This window comes from Halichoerus grypus, chromosome 5 (genome assembly GCF_964656455.1).
Source record: "Halichoerus grypus chromosome 5, mHalGry1.hap1.1, whole genome shotgun sequence".
Taxonomy (NCBI): Eukaryota; Metazoa; Chordata; class Mammalia; order Carnivora; family Phocidae; genus Halichoerus; species Halichoerus grypus.
Window position 1 is genome coordinate 57,192,822 of NC_135716.1, and position 17,476 is coordinate 57,210,297.

General features: G+C 39.3%; 1 protein-coding gene across 1 annotated transcript in view; it reads right to left on the reverse strand.

Annotated features, from left to right (window-relative positions):
* Positions 1–17,080, reverse strand: part of CRISPLD1 (cysteine rich secretory protein LCCL domain containing 1) — a 44,597-nt gene extending 27,517 nt beyond the window's left edge. Inside the window, exons 1-2 of the mRNA XM_036090908.2 lie at positions 16,647–17,080; positions 15,357–15,729 (exon numbers count right to left, since the gene is read on the reverse strand). Of these exons, the coding sequence (XP_035946801.1) occupies positions 15,357–15,614 (258 nt within the window). The 5' untranslated portion in view covers positions 15,615–15,729; positions 16,647–17,080. The remainder of the gene's footprint in view (positions 1–15,356; positions 15,730–16,646) is intronic.
* Between the last annotated feature and the right edge of the window lie 396 nt (positions 17,081–17,476).

Here is a 17,476-nt window from a genome sequence, read left to right on the forward strand (position 1 = left end):
GTAATAGAAAAAGTTGATGGACACATAGAAACCAAAACTTATAATTTAAAACCCTAATTTCAATTTAAACCAAACGCTAAAACCAGAAATATTTAAATGATTATGTTTACACAGTTTTAATGAAACTGCTATAGTAAGTTGCTCATTGTTCCTATAGTGAGAATTCTGTGTTAACTTTTCACTAAGAATTCCTATCTCAAGAATGATAAACTGTTTTCCTTCCCAGCAGTCAATTGGAGCTATGTAAACATGGTTTCCTGTTTTCCTTGGCTGCTAGGAAACTTAAAGCTAGTTTAATAACCACAGCAATCAGGTTTTTAGGTGTCCTTTAGTACTATGCCTTTAACTTTTTCTTCTTCAATAATTAAACAATGACTAAGATGATGATTTTAAGAAATACGGTTTTCAAAAGTCCTTATTTGAAAATCTGCAAAAGACTATTGTGTTCAATATTCTTTGTTTCCACAAAGCCATTCTTGGTCCCTAAGTACCATTCTCTATGTCCCAAAAGGCTCAATCCTACATACCAAGTTACTTCAGGCTCTCTTGGCCCCTGGATTCCAATTGGATTTGGCTAATGGGAGACACAAACAGGAAGTCAGAGGGTGTGAGGTGTCTGTATTACCCCCTCACCAGCCCTATGCATTCCCTTTGAATCTTCTGCCTCGTTGTGATGGTGACAGTAACCTGTCACACAGCCCTTCTTTCAGGCAATAGTCCTCACCAGGCTGTGACATCACCATTCAAGCCTGGGTGCCCCCCATCCCTTATGGCTCACTTTAGTCCTGTCCACAACTCTGCATATAGACCCTCATTTTTTTTTTCCTGGTGAACTCTATTATTGAGGCATTGTTTCCTGCTAAAAAATAGTATTTGAGAATAAAAATATCTCATAGAATTTATATTACAAGCTGCCTAACATATTACCTGATACCTATTAGATCTTAATAAATGTTTTCTTATTTCATTGTTCCTTTAAGAATCTGCTTAATTTGCTGTGATTTGCATAGCCTTTTAATGGAACACTGCTGATATTCATGTGACTAAGGAAGAAATTCAAATCCAAAATTTTGAATGATTGAAACACAAGATAATCAATCATTGCCACCTAAAGTCCCAATGGAAAGGTAAATAATCCCCTTACAATTCAAATTCAACACAATATTAATTATACAAAGTTTAGAGTAAGTTATTCCTAGCTTTGCTTTGAGTCTATTAGCAATAAACTTTCAAACCTAAAGACCATTTTTCCTATTAAATTTCTAAGATAATATTTCCACTGAAACTCCCAACTACCTCCAAAGTTTAGGTAAGATGATACGTGTGTGTATCATTTATTATATATATATATATATATATATATATATATATATATATATATATATGACACACACACAAATACATAGAGGAATAATTTAAAAAGTTTTCACAAACCTCAAGTTTAGAAATCCATTGTAATAACTTTCACTTACAAAAATCAAATGAATACTGTCAAATTTTGTCAAAGGAAATGTTTCTTTTCATTTTTTTCTTTTTGAGATATGAATAGAAAGATGAGTAGGGTTATGATGCTCTAGTCTGTCTGATTTGCACTTGAACAAGGTTCTTTTCATTATATGTAGAAAAAATACATCCCCAAATATCTCCATATAGAGGCTTGGATCAGTTCTTTTTTTTTTTTTTTTAATTCAATTAGCCAACGTATAGTACATCATTAGTTTCTGATGTAGTGTTCAATGATTCATTAGTTGTGTACAACACCCAGTGCTCATCACACATCACGTGCTTTCCTTAATGCCCATCATGCAATTACCCCATCTCCCCACCCACCTCCCCTTCTGCAACCCTCAGTTTATAGGATCGTGGCTGCTAAGTACTTGCCTTCAAATCAACTGTACACATATTCTCATATCAACCTCTTTACTAAGAAGGTTCTCATCATCCAAATGCTCTCTTCCAGAATCCCCACCACACAACAACTATAACTTCTTCCAAATACTATTTCAAAATGTACCTCTTCTAAGAAGGCTTACTTGATTACTGTTTTATTCTGAAATTCTTATTTTTTTATTTTTATTTTTATTTTTTTTAATTTTTTTTTAAAGATTTTATTTATTTATTTGAGAGAGAGAGAATGAGAGAGAGCACATGAGAGCGGGGAGGGTCAGAGGGAGAAGCAGACTCCCTGCCGAGCAGGGAGCCCGATGCGGGACTCGATCCAGGGACTCCAGGATCATGACCTGAGCCGAAGGCAGTCGCTTAACCAACTGAGCCACCCAGGTGCCCTATTCTGAAATTCTTTAAGATTTACATGCACTTTAAAATATATTAATTTGTACTTATTACCACATTGTGATTTACATCTCAAAAACAGTGCTCTGGCAAAAGTCTTCGCACTCTGATCCCTATATCTCCTGAAAGAGTCTCCATACTTGCTGAGGGGTCTAGACATCCTCCCTTCATGAGATAGAGTTGTCCATAAACCAATGTAACTCTCAAAGTCACTGAAATCCAGTGCCAATTTAGCCACCTGTCATACTTATTAAAGAATGATTTTACCTAACCAAAATGCACTGCACTTAAAATTATAAAATAAAACATAAACACCATACTTCATTAAAAAGAATGTTTTTGCAATTTTTAAGAGCACTTTCTTGTCAGAACAAAATTAATCAAATCCTTTTGCATTCTACCCATTTTAGAACTGTTGTTGAAGACCTAATCATCTTTTCGTTTTTCCTTTATTCATTACATTTTTTCCCATTCCAACTAGCATGAATTGAGCGTGGAGTATCTGTCAGCCACTCAGCTGGGGAATACAAAAATTACTAAAGAACAGGTCCTTCCCATAAATGAATGGAAGGTTAGGGAAAGAGACAGGATGCAAATACCAGGGTCAGAGGCAGATATGAAATGCTATGGGAGCTTGGGCAGTGCATGGGCGTGCACCCAACTCTGTATGGAAGGGTTCAGACAAAAGCAGATTCTTAAGGAAGAGGAGAAATTTGTTAGAGAGAAAACCGGGAGGGCATAAGGCATTCCAACATGTGCAAAGGTGATCAGGCTTGGCAAGATGTGTACAGCATCAAAAAAACCCAAGGTATATGGAATCATGGCATAGATGCTCACGTGAAATTAGTGATGCTTTTTATTTGTTTAGTTTTCTGTGTTCACAGAACTCTTGGTGAACAGACCTCTCTGCTCTCTCTTTCTAGGCAGGAGTTCTGATGCTCTTATTCCATCTCAATCCAGAGCCACGCCCTCCCGGGAACCCATACTTCTAGCGCTTTGGTTTCCCTTCTCTGGATAACATCTGATCTCACCATATACAGTCAATCATTCAGTATTTCAGATATGGATCTGCCATGTCTTGAGGAAATATAAGATACAGTTTTATGTTTTACTCCCAGAAACTTTATGGGATTGCCCCCTTCGTGGGATTACTTTATATTGTCTGAGGTACAACAACATACATGGGAAAGTCTATGAACAGGAACTCTCGTGCTCATTCCTGGGTCTTATCTAATAGCTCATTACCCTTTTTTTCCTAGTTGCCCCTCCATACTTGCCCAATTTGAAATTCCACTTCCTCCCTCCTCACTCACATGCCCTTTATTGTTTATCCTATCACTGACTACACCTCTCCTGTCACTATCCCACAAAACTGTGCCATTAGCTAATTTTAAGATTTCATTTTCCATTTCTCCTCCAATTACACTGATTTAAACATTAGGCATTGGGGGATTTTACTGTTCAAATGCTTTTATCTTTTTGGTTTCTAAGTACTTCTTGAAAGAGAGTGAAAAGTTTCTGTTGTCCTGCATTAGTAGTTACAGCTGCTATCTTATAAAAAGGAAGAAGGTGAATATAATAGTTGAGGAGGGGAAAAAGAAAGAATCTGAATTCCAGAGTCAATGTTTCATGTCCTTCAGGGAGCCTAGAGTCTATTCAAACTGGGGTTCCCAGATAGTGCTGCCACATCACCTGGGAGCCTGCAGAATAGTGAGGTCTACATAGACTTACTGAATCAAAATCTGTATTTTAACAAGATTCCCAGGGGATTCATATGCACATTAAAGTTTCAGCAATGCTGGACTAAAGCATCCTATTCCCAAAATCATACCTAATGGCTTTTCTCTAATGAAAACACTTGCTCTCCTTAATTTCCTGATGATTGATTTCAAAATGTTCTTCGATTAAAAACTTAAAATATAAAGCAGCATAGCCTACTAAATAGATTATGTCCATATTCATATTTTGCTTTTGAGGTTGATCAGCTACCAATATAGAAAATATGCTGCCATTTCTCCAATAAGCTAGATGTAAGTAGTTGACTTAACCACACCTTATTGATTCTGTTAACTACTTAAAAGAAAAAAAGTAAGTTTCACCAGATCATAGTTCCGGGTTCTTATCTTTGGTAAGTTTTAGTTACCCACTATTCCAAGTCACATATTTGGATTGGTCCCATAATTTAATTTTTGGACTTCCCATACAACTATCTGTATTTAGCATTCAGTTTGCAATCTGAACCCCAAATATACTATTTGGTCTGTATCTGTACTTGATCCGTATTATGTAGTATCTGAATATTTCAAAACTTGAACCCCACTAACTTGCCTTTAATCATCTCTTTCTCATCTCCAGAAGATGCCTAGTCAAATGTCTTCAAAGTTCAAGCAGGTGACATCACATAAAGTGGCTGAAAAAGAGCAATGTGACCTATGGCAAGTCAGAGCAGGAATCATTACTTTAAATCTCCCTGTTTTTTAGAAACATCTTAACATACTATATAGTAAATCTTCTCTATATCTCTTGGATTTTTAAACTTAAAGCATTATGAACGAAATGAGCTGAAAACATCTCAAAACATCCCATACATTTGATTCCATATGGATCTTTATGCAGTATGTCCAAAATTACCACCTCGTAATGTCCTATCTTCATACCCTTCATTCCCACCTTCTCAATCTCTGCTGATGATCTTGCTTTATAATTTCACTGGGAAAAAATTGGAAGCATCCACATGAAAATTCTCTTCTCTCTTCCTCATCGAATACACCAAACTGTCTGCTTCTGAACCTACAGCCTCAGTCTTTCCTGTTACAATAAATGAGGTGACTTTGTAGTTATATTTTCTCCCTCCCATTGCCAAGTGCTTTCTCAACTTCTTCATTCTCATTAACCTACAAACATACTCCTTTAAAAAAATGAAAAAAAGCCCATATTCCCCTCTAGCAATAGGTAGTTTCCTTTCTTTAACCTCTTGCACAGCAACATCATCTTAAAGAGTTACTTGAAGTAACTTCCCTATTACCTCTCCTATTCTCTTCTTCCCACTTCAGTAAGACTTCCAGTCAGATCCCACCACTGAAATTACTCATATCAAGGTCATCAACAACCTCCATGTTAACAAAACCATTGTTGGCTTTTCTTCTTCATTTTACTCAGCCTCTCAACAATACTGAAACACTAACTTCTCCCTTGTTGAACTCTCTTCTGCTCTTGGGACACCAGTCTACCCTGTCTTTTCCTCCAATCCTGCTGACCACTTTTTCTCAGCTTTCTTTGTTAATTGCTCCTCTCTGTTCAACCTCTACATATTGCGGGACCCCAGGGCTCAATCCAAGGCCTATGACTCTTGTCCATAAAAATCTTCTCCTTGGATGATTTTGTTCGGTCAGTTAAGATGTTTCCTAATAACATCTACGTAATTTCCACATTTTTATCTCGAGTCCCACCTCCCCAATGACCATTAAAACCCAAATGAAGATGACATTTGGCATCACAATGAAGCTTGGCCAAAAAGATTCCTGATTTCATCCTCACCTACTCCTGTCTGCTTCTCAGAAAATGCTTCAACTATCCACCAATGTGCTTAAGTAAAATCTGTGAACATCCCAGATTTCTCCTTATCTTTCACCCTTCACATTAAATGCCATCAAATCATACCTTGAAACAACCCACCTCTCCCCATCTTTACCACGATCACCCTGGTCCCAGTCACCATTCTCTCACACCCAGAATATAGCAATGGCTTCCTAACTGCCTCTCTGCTTTCAGCCTTAGCTATCCTTCAGACCACTCTCCATAATGTAGTCAGAATAATTTCTGAAATGGAAATTGACCAGGTCAATCCCTTGCAAGAAATTTTCCAATGGATTTCCATTTCACTCAGCATAAAATCCAAATTTCTCCTCACCTATAACCCAAAAGGGCTTCTGGCCCATGCTTATAAGTCTACCTCATTTTCTAACACTTCCCTCATTACTGAATAAAGTTCAGTCACACTAGCCTTCTTTATGACCCCTGAAAACCCCACTTCACTTCTGACTTAGAGACTTTGTATCCAGTATGCCTTCTGCCCAGATCTCTGTATTTTTGTTTAGCTGACTCCTTCTTGTAACTTAGCTCTCAGCTCAAGAGACACCAACTCAGAGAAGTCTTCCCCAACTATCCAACAGGATTAGCTCCATCTCTATCCTTCTCAATCATCTCATTCTCCTTATTTTCATTAACTTATTGAACTTTATGTATCCTCCAGCATCAAGAACAGTGCCTGACACAAAAATGCTCAATCAGTATTTGTTGAATTAAATGCTTTCTCAAACACAAGGTTATCAATAACAAATTGGTTTAATCAATTATAAAAGCTTTCCTGTAACTTCTTAAAATTTTGAAGGCAACAGATACATAGGAAAAGAAGGAAAGGGTTACTTAGACATACTGTAATACCTGAACCAGACAATTCATTACCACTTGAATTTGTACATTTTCTTCCAATTAACTAGATATTATATGTATGTATTGTACATAATAATATATGACATATATGTCAGTTTTATAAATATCTGGCTTTAATTGAATTAGTAAAAATCATTAAAAATATGAGAATTTAGGGGCACCTGGGTGGGTCAGTCATTAAGCGTCTGCTTTTGGCTCAGGTCATGATCCCAGGATTCTGGGATCGGCCCCGTTTCGGGCTCCCTGCTCTGTGGGAAGCCTGCTTCTACCTCCCCCATTCTCCCTGCTTGTGTTCCCTCTCTCTTGTGTTCCCTCTCTTGCCGTGTCTCTCTCTGTCAAATAAATAAATAAAATCTTTAAAAAAAAAAATGAGAATTTAAATTTTAAATCATGTATAATTATTTGGTTGTATAAATTCCTAAAAGGACTGTGTAAGAGGACACAGCTGAATGATAGCAAAGAATGTTCTTGAACTCAATGTCACTCAATTATGATTATAAATTATTATAAATGATTATTTTGTTTTTAATGAAGGCATTTAGTAAAGGTAAAAAAAAATACTCAAAGAAATTGCATTTTCCTATTGACCATCATTTTAAGTGTGGGACATGTTTATTGAGTTGCATCTTCTAAAACTAAGTTAAAAATTTTTGGTTAGAAAACAGTTAAGACTGCAGATACCACCTGGCCCATAGAAAATGAAACACACGTGTTTGATGAATGAGTGAATGAACGTGCGTGCTCATTTTTTTCATCCCATTCTGCCCAGCTACCCTTGGACCACTATGACTTTACCCAAACTGTTTTATCAGACTTTCAATGTCGCCTCCATATTGTTAAATTCAAGGCTCCTCATTTTACTTAATTTTTATAAGCGTCATCTAACAGAGCTGATCATCATTTCTGCCTTTCTTCATTTAGCTTCTAGGACATCATGCTCCCAGGTGTTTTTGTTGTTGTTATTGTTTTTTTTTTTCCTAATTTTCAATTCCCTTTGCTGTTTCTCCCACCTCTCTAACTCTACACCATAAAGTGTGTCAAGGGCTCACTTCTCAAACATCTCTATCTATACTCACTTCCTTGATGATCTCCTCTCTCTTCATGGCTTTAAATACTATCTAAATGCTGATAAATGCTAATTTTATGTTCCATATTAGACTATACCACATTTGTCTAATTGCATACATGACAAATTCACTTGGATATTTAAGCTAAATCTTAAGTTTAATATGTCCAAAATTGAGCCCAAGCTTTCTCTACCAAAAGTTGATCTATCTACATTCTTCCCTGTCTTAAAAATATGGTAACTCCAATACTTCTAGTTCCTCAGGCAAAAACTATACAGCCATACACCACATCCAAAATCTGTTAACTCCAAAATGAAATAAAATCCTAATGATATACCCCATTATAAAGAAACTGGTGATTACTGGACAAGAACGAGGCCACTGTCCTGTTCTGCTTCTCATGCTAAAGGTCTCATCTTCCATTGTTAATAGAGGGAGTGAAAGAGTAGACTGGCTTTTTGGGAGAAGAGAGGAGAGAAAACTATGTGGGAAAACAGCAGGCATCCTTATCCTGGGAAGTGAGAAGGCAGAGGTTGGTTTCACCTCCTCTAATCTCTTGGAATTTGTTGGCAAAATGGGTATCAAGTAACTGGGTGACTTCTGGGATCTCTGTAACCATTAGGAAGCCACTACAAGTTGAAAGATACAGAATCTTCCCCATTGATCTTTAAACTAGAATAGAAACACCATCCATTTTCAAAAAACTGCAGCCAGGAATTGACTGGATTTAGATCTTGCATTAGATGCAGAAACTCCCAGCCTACTGGCTGCCTAGCTCACCAAGGCAATTTCAGTAATCTTGCAACAAGGCTTCCTTGAACTTTTCAAGATTGATGTTATGATTACAAAGGGGTTTTAGTGTGTATTCACACTCTTGCCACTTCTCACCACCTTCGTGGCTACCAGTTATCAGTATTAGATGGATTATCGCAATAGCTTTGCCTCCCTGCTCACACTTTTGCCCCACCTTGCACCACCTAATTTCTGTTCTCAACAAAGCCAGATGATTCTGTGTAAGTTCAAGATCATACTATTCCTCTGTTTAAACAGTTCAAATGGTTTCTTACTGCTCAGACTGAAAGTGAGTTTCTACAATGATCTAAATCTGTCCTTCTCAGTTAAATTTCTGATCTCATTTCCTACATTACTTCCCACCCTCACTCTGTGTCAGCCACATGGGCAATCTGTCGAGTATGGTGATTCAGGGTCTTCACACCTATTCCAGGCAAGGAAGAATGTTTGTTGTGTTTACTTCTGGGTCCTAGTGGTGCCTGCCATAGAGTAAACCTCTGGTATCTGCTGAATGAAGGAATAAATAACAACAACAATTTCAAAATTTTGTGGCATTTTCTGGCTTTGAGTGCTCCATTCTCCTCCTAAAACTACTTGTCTTCTCTTTCCTTTCTGCCACTTTTAGCAAGATAAAAAATATGCAAACATGGAACTTTGGGTAAGTGAGTTATGAGGCCATCATTTCATTACCTGTATTTATTCTGGATATATGTAACAGGTGGCAAATAATGCCAGAAAATATAGATTTATGAGAATAAACAGAGCAACTCACAAGACAAAGATCACTCTTTCAGGTTTGGATTCAGGCTACAGACAGAAATAGGGCAGAAACCAGACTAGCTTCACCCTGTTTAGCAAACTAGGTTGTCTCATGTCCAGTTTCTATGATTATCTGCTATACTAAAGTACAGGAAAAAACAAGACCACTAACAACTTAACTTCCCATGTTAAACATGGCCTCAGAAAAAATCTAAGTGACAAACAGGAACCAAGTTATTGCAACATGCACCATGGACCAAAAGTACCACTGGTTGTTTGCCTCAGAGCCTCCGGTTGCCTAGCAAAAGGAGAGGTATTCAGATGTATTTTGTTCTACATTCGGGAAAGTGCTATGCCAAGGTTCTGCCCACAGTCTCGCCCATATGTCAGGTGAGAACAAGCCGGCACAGCCACCAAACCTCCCAGCAGAGTGTCTGTCAACAGTTCCCTAAAAGACATGGAAATAGTTACAATAGCGGAAAATGGCTTATATAATTGGCCCATGTGTCCTTTTTCAGGTAAATTGTTCTGGCTGCTAAAGCACATTCTAGACTTACGTACACTTTGCATCACAGTGAACTACTTGGGATTTCAGTCTATAGTGTTTTAGGGGCTCTATGTTAAAAATTTGTAGCAAGAGGTAAATACCCATTAACTCATTTTAGTATTTGAATTCCAGAATATTTGAATATATTTATAATTATCTCAGTAGCTCCATATTACAGGATAATTTTTAATGTACTATCAATATTTTAAATATTGAATTATTTGAAACATTCATTCCTTCATCTCTAGCATTTCCAGTTTCTATGTCAATATCTCCAGTGTTGCTGATATCCTACCTTCCAGAAATTTTATTATTTTAATTCCTCTTTCTTACCTGTCCTCACGTTTATCTCATATATAATCTTTATTTTTCCACCCATCCCTTCATCCAACACATTTGTTGAACCATCAACAATATTCAATCAAAAAAAATATTTACTAAGCACTTCTAGGCATCAGGCACAGAGTTGTAAACAATAAGGTAGGATGCTTACCTATCTAGAAATTTAAAATCTTGGAAAGGAAAAGAGACATGTAACTATTTAATTGCAACAAAACGGTTATACTTTCAATAAGTTTGAATAAAATACTTGAGGAGCACAGAAGCGGTGCTCCTTCCTTAGAGCAGAGGAATGGGTACACCAGAGGAAGCTCTGCAGAAAGACAACATTTGAGCTTAGTCTTGAGTAAGAGATTATGAGGAAGGGACAGGAAGCACAGATATTCTGGGCACAGAAGAAACTGATGAGCAAAGAGGCAAAGAGACATGAGGAAGCACAACCATCTTTAAGAACAGTGAAAATAGGGGCGCCTGGGTGGCTCAGTCGTTAGGCGTCTGCCTTCGGCTCAGGTCATGATCCCGGGGTCCTGGGATCGGGCCCGCATCAGGCTCCCTGCTCGGCGGGAAGCCTGCTTCTCTCTCTCCCACTCCCCCTGCTTGTGTTCCCTCTCTCGCTGTCTCTCTCCCGCTCTCTGTCAAATAAATAAATAAATAAAATCTTTAAAAAAAAAAAAAAAAGAAGAACAGTGAAAATAGTTCAGTGTGAACACAGATCCGGATATACACAAGGGAGTTGAGGGCCATGGGCAGAATTGACATGATGTGCCTCCTTTTATACATTAATCAAGGTGGGCTTCAACTTGTGAGCTTCCAGAAGTTAACAGAAGTTTTGCACAGCTGAGTAACAACCACAGATTTGTTTGAGGAAAAAGACAGATTTAGTAACAATGAGGAAGGTGGACTAAAGTAAAAATAAAGTAGGAACAGACTGGTATAGTCTGTTGGGTGAGAAGCTGTAGTACCAATCTTGAGGTGAGATAATGAGCAAAGGTTAGGATGAAATGGAAGAGATGAATTCAAAAGACATTTCTGAGACAGGAGCTACAGAATTTGGCAAGTAACTGTGTATTTATGTTTGCGTGCATATGTTATATGAAAGTGGGAAGAAAGAATGAGAGCACGGCAAGAGTTGGGGGGATGGGACCAATTTTCTGTTTTGTGGGGTGTTTTGTTTTGTTTTGCTTTGCTTACAGAAAACTGAGCAGATGTTGATGAGATCTACTAAGAATCCAGGAAAAGAAGTAGGATCACGGGCAAGGGTAGAGGGAAAAAGGTAAGGCAGTTCATTTTCTTTTCAGACATCTTAAGTTTGAAGTAACTGTGGAGTAATACCACAAGGAGATGACCCATATTTCCAGTAAGAAATATGAAAATGAAGCTCAAAGAGAAGATTGTTACATAGAGATATAGATTAGCTATGGACTATACACCATCAATATACGGATGGTATTTAAAGTCAAAGGAGTACATAACATCCTGTAGGAAAGGAGAAGGCCAAAAGGAAAAACCTAGGAAACAAAGTTTTACAAGACGAGCTAGAAACAAGAACACGTTGATGAAATAACCAGAAAAATAAAACAACCAAATGATAAGGTGAAAGAAAACCCATGGAAAGGAAAGACCTGAAAAAAAGAAAGTATGTGCAACAGTCAAATGTCTTATCTCCTTTCAGCTTGTAGTTTTATTCTTTACACCAATTTTACCATTGAGAAAAGCAGTGCCCAGAATGGTTGCTGACTGACAGAGTTCACATACCAGCAAGCAGCAGAGGCAAAGGTGAACCTGCTGCTATCGAGGGCCAAAGCTAGTTTTTCCTTTAAAAATCCATTGCCTCTTTCAGCAACAGTTTCCCTTGGTGACCTAAGAGCTCTAGTTTCTCAACTTACCCAAAATTAAATATGGGTAATCTTTCTTTTTAAAGGCTTGTCTAAAGTAAAAATTTGTAGGACTTCTTCATTTATGAGCTTTCAAAAAGAAAGCCAATTAGGGAGCCTTTCCAAGCATCACTGGTTTCAATAATCAATAATTCATTTCTCCCCTTCCTGATTCTGCCCCAGGTCTGTGCTTTCCTCAACCTGCTCTTCTTCTAGAAGTTTCCCTGGAAGCAGCACTTGCCTGTTTCTCTTCCTCTAGTTGAGATACGCCCTCCACTCTTTGCCACAATTCAGGGTCCTGACCACCTTCCAGGAATAACATAAACCCCATCCTCCCCACTGATTAACTCTCACCATTAGGAATATTCCATTATTCTGTGCTCCCTTGGTATTATTCACACACTTTAGCAGAGAATTTTATGCCCTTGTTTACTTGAACATTTTCAAATGTGTCTATTCTTTCTTCTCAATCAACCTATAAGCTCTTCAAGGGAAGATGTGGTGTTCCAGAGTCAATTTTTAACCCTATTAGTTAAATGATGATAAGAGTAGGGGTAGGGATGTGATGTTAACAAATGTGGATGTGGTTGGCTGCCATTGGTTCAAGTACAAAGAGTACACTAACATGAGCACCAAGCGTAAATAAGGTAACTGGCTAGTGACATGCAGTGTACAAGTAGACAAAGTGGTGGCACTTCTAGGGTATTGCAGATTTTACAGGAAATAGCTCTTTAAGCCAAATTTTAACTTTGCTGTCTCAGAATAAATACACTTTTATTTTTTTTAAAGATTTTTTTTTATTTATTCATTTGAGACACAGAGATACAGAGAGAGAGAGAGAGAGAGAACATGAGCAGGGGGAGAAGCAGAGGGAGGGGGAGAAGCAAGCTCCCCGCTGAGCAGGGAGCCTGATGCGGGGCTCGATCCCAGGACCCTGGGATCATGACCTGAGCCGAAGGCAGATGCTTAACCATCTGAGCCACCCAGGTGCCCCAGAATAAATACACTTTTAAATAACTATTTGAATAAGTAACATTTTCACAAGGTTGATCAACATCCATACTTCTACTGCTATGTAATACATAAGTCAACAATATTTCACATAATATAGTATTGTTCTTTTAGACCTTCCCCTTAAATGTGTATTCTAGAAAACGTGTTCCAGTACAGTTGGGCAATGAAGTCCTTTGCAGCCCAGCTAATGGCCAAGACACAGTTCCAGTGCTAATAGTATCTAAGGGCAACACAACATAAACCCTGGCTGGTTTCTAAATCTACATTTCAAGGATAGAATGAAACCAGTGAAACTAAAAAGAAACTCCTATAAACACCCCAGACTAGACATCATACAATAGGCAGTTATTTTCTTTGGAAGTAAGACATGAAAACGAATCACAGAACTGTTCTTTCATTATTTCCATATTACTTAAAAAACACACAAATATTCTCAGGTTTCTTTTTGTGGGTTCAAACTCCCAAGTTCTTCCTTATTTTAAATAAAGCAATGGAATACCTATCCACATGGAATAAGCATAAGGTGGCCTACTTGGAAAGGCTCCGTAATTAGCTCATGCTGTTTGAAAGCTCACAAATGAAGAAGTCATAGAATTTTTTACTTTGGACAAATGCTTTAAAATACAAAAAAAACCGAAATGTGAGACATTACAGATGTCACAGCCTGCAAAGAATTTTTAAAAGAGCTAACAATTTCCTTAGGTATTTTATTTAAACACTATGGGAAGACGTAAAATTAACTATCGGTCATAGTCACATTTACTAAGACCTTACAATATGCCTGATAATGAGCTAAACTTTACATAGGTCATCTCATTCAATCCCCACAACAACCCTCTGAGGTGAGTACACATGCTAGACATGAGGGAACGGAAATAGAAATTAAGTTGCCCTAAGTCACACAGCTAATGGGTATCAGTGCCAGAATTTAAACCCAGACCGCCTGATTGCCAGGCCCTAATTCTTAACCTCTGATGAGTTCTCTTGAGTGCTACCTACTTTCTTCAGGGTAAATTTTTCTAGTGAAAGCTAAAATAATAAGCTATACTTTGTAATGGGTAATGTGAACTTAGAACTTCCATATATCATAAAAGTTGCCTAGAGAATATCCATCAGCACTAATGTGAATACAGAAAGAAGAAAACTAGAATGCATTAAAATTAACTATACCCTACAACGTATCCAAAGGAGAAATGCGATTCCCAAGGTTCACTGTATAAACGTTGCTATCACCAATGATTACTTATCAGTTTTTGCTAGTACATTCCTAATTTTAGTGTAATAGATATTTGAAAATTTTTCTCCATATTTAAGGTATAGAGTAATACATTAATGAGTAACATCCTAATAGCCTTTAAAGAATAAGTTTGTGGGATGGCTGGGTGGCTCAGTTGATTAAGTGTCTGACTCTTGATTTCGGCTAAGGTCATAATCTCAGGGTCATGAGATCGAGCCCCGCGTCCGACTCCACTTTGGGCAGGGAGCCTGCTTAAGATTCTCTTGCTCCCTCTCCCTACCTCTCTAAAAATAATAATAAATAAAAATAATAATAATAATGTAAGTTTGTTTCCCAAATTTGTTACTTTATTCTAAAAATAAATATGAGGTTATTATGGATAAGTCACATATTTATTTTAATCTTTGTCCAGGCTTGTTTTCACATGTCAAAGTGCACAAATAAACCCACAAGAAAAAAAAGTCATTGCCAAAGCACTGCTTAACATAAAGCAACCACAGAAACATACCCTTTACAGTGGGTCATTTACATATTGGTAAGAAGCAAGGACCCACTGGAAAGTTATCAACAATCCAGAAAACTGCTTTAAATTATTGGTCCCTGATTTTTTCAGATCCACCATTCGTAAGTTCCATCAGTTAGGAATTAGGAAGCAATTGTTCTACTAAGTCACTTAAAAGCAAATGTGTCAGCTGTTCAGCATTTTCAGTATAGGAATCTTCCTGGTAAGAGTAGAATTTAGGACTTTTAGTAGGAACATTGCATCTGAAGATATTTAATTCTACTCTGAAATTCAAAGAGCTCTTAGAATAAAGGGAACACTGATAAAAAAATATGCAGAGGAAGATACTCCCCAAGAAAATCTCTTTTTTTAAAAATTTCATACAGGACAAGATTAAATAATAGCATGAGGGAATTTAACCAGGAAGACTGAAAGCATTAATAAACATTTTTTGTACATACCATTCGAAAAATTTCCTTACCATATACTGCATATTAGATGCTGTTGGATACACCTGACTTCGTAATTTGTTATGAAGGTCCAAGATACTCTGCATGTCATTGTCTGTGATGGCCCTTTTCCCTCTTTGCTTGGCCATCCACCACTCACCATCCTCATCCATGTACTTTTCCAAAAGTTTCTCCAATAAAGTAGCATTAGGAACTACCATGGCTGGAATTGCTCTAGCCATGAATAGCACTGTGGTTACTCTGAGCCACTCCTGCGCCGTACACTTCATAATGAATGATCTCAGGATTTCCCCGGGAAAATCTCCAAGACAGGCTCTTCCACTCCTTTTGGCTATCACGACATGCAGTGTGATTAAGGCGAAAATCGAGGCAGATACTAATTTTCTAATAACAAAAGTAAAATAACAGTTACAAAGGAAGTGTGACAGTTTGATTTGTTTCTATAATGCCAACAAATGAACATGCACTTTTTGAAATACCTATCTCCAATCCATTTTTCCTCCAGAGGACTTTTCACATTGCGTTATTTTCACAAAATAAGCAACTATATGTACCAAGATAACATGCATGAGGCCAAAATAAATGGCAAAAGTAGCCCCGAAGAGTCCAAGTCTGAAATCAATTTCTGAATTGAAAGGCTTTAGATGGCTATATATTACATACAGCCTGCAAAGGGTATTATCTACCTACAGGGTTTTCTACCAATCTAGAGGTCCATGTTTCTCTGTACTAAGGTATTATTTTATACCAGTGTCCTATATCCAGTTCGCAGACAGTCAGAATGTCCACAACATGCTGAAATTGAGGTGCATGTTTTAAAGTACAAAATGTCATTCATTCATGTATCCATGGGTACATCTAGAGGGCCCACGGAACTAATGCCAAAGAATGGTCTGGGAGGAAGTCTCCTCTTAACCAGGCGCAGGGCAAGAAGAATTCAATCATTATTTCCTGGGAAGTGTGAGCCCAGCCTGTGGCCCGCACCCGATAGAGCTAACAGTTCACCACTAACTTCAGCTTTTCCTCCCACACGCCGCAGGCGCACACTCTTCATAACCCAAACGGAAAGCGCGCGACAGGAGGAGGAGGAGGAGGTGAAACCCACAGTCACTTGAAAGCACAAGCATCCGCAGATCTCCATCGCTGCAGCTTTCCAAGCAGCGCACTCACCCTCCGTGTCCGCCCATTCTCTACAAGTTGGCTTTTTTTTTTTTTTAAGTGGGGTTTTGGGAAAAGAAAAAAGTAGATGGGAAAAGGTGGGAGCCTGACGACTCGGCGATGAGTTTTAGAAATGCCCTTACCTCTCCAGCGTGAAGTTCCCTACGAGAGCGGAGCAGAACACCACGGCCGGCCTCCCGCAGCCGCCCCAGCCTCCGCACGCGACTGCACACACACAGTCGGGTCGGGAAAGACCGGGACGCGGCGCGTCCTGGGGCGACGAGGGCGCTGACTGAGGGTGGACGCGAGCCTGGGCCTTCGCGGCTCGTTAGGTCCTGCAGCAGGCGAAGCGCTCCGAAGTTAGAGCCTGAAATTCGGGCTGAAAGGGAGCGGCCCGGCTAGCTAGCCAGGGTGGGTGCCCGAGCTCCTGCAAGCGCTCTCCGCAGGAGCAAGGGGCGGGGACAGGAGCGGGGCTGGGAAGCGAAGGCCGCCGGCGACCTCGCGCTCCCGCTCGGTGCAGCCGCGGTGCGCAGAGCAGGCGCCGAGCGCTTCCGCCGCTCCCGCGAGCTCCCGGGCATTTATTGCGGTCCCTGCGCGCGCACGTGACGTGAGCGCCCCTCCTCGCCCACCCCCACCTCTACCCAGCCTGGCCCGCTGCCTGCTGCGGAGCAGGGAGCAGCCGCTCTGCTTCTCCCCCGGCCCCGCGAAGCCTGGACGCTTGGCCTTTGTGGGCGTGATTTGGGCTTCAGAGGCCCGGCGTGCCGGTCAGGACCCTGGGGGAGGCGTGTGTAAGGAGGGCCCCAACTCCTCCCGCCCCTCACAGCTCCTCTGCTTCCAGAGGTCTTCTTCCTAGTTGCTTCCTGACGAGATGCTACAATGACTTTAACAACCCTTACAGAAAAGGAGGCGCCCCAGAGAGCATGCAGAGGGAGTAGGGATGGGTTAACACATCACATCTTGGAGATGCAGAAGA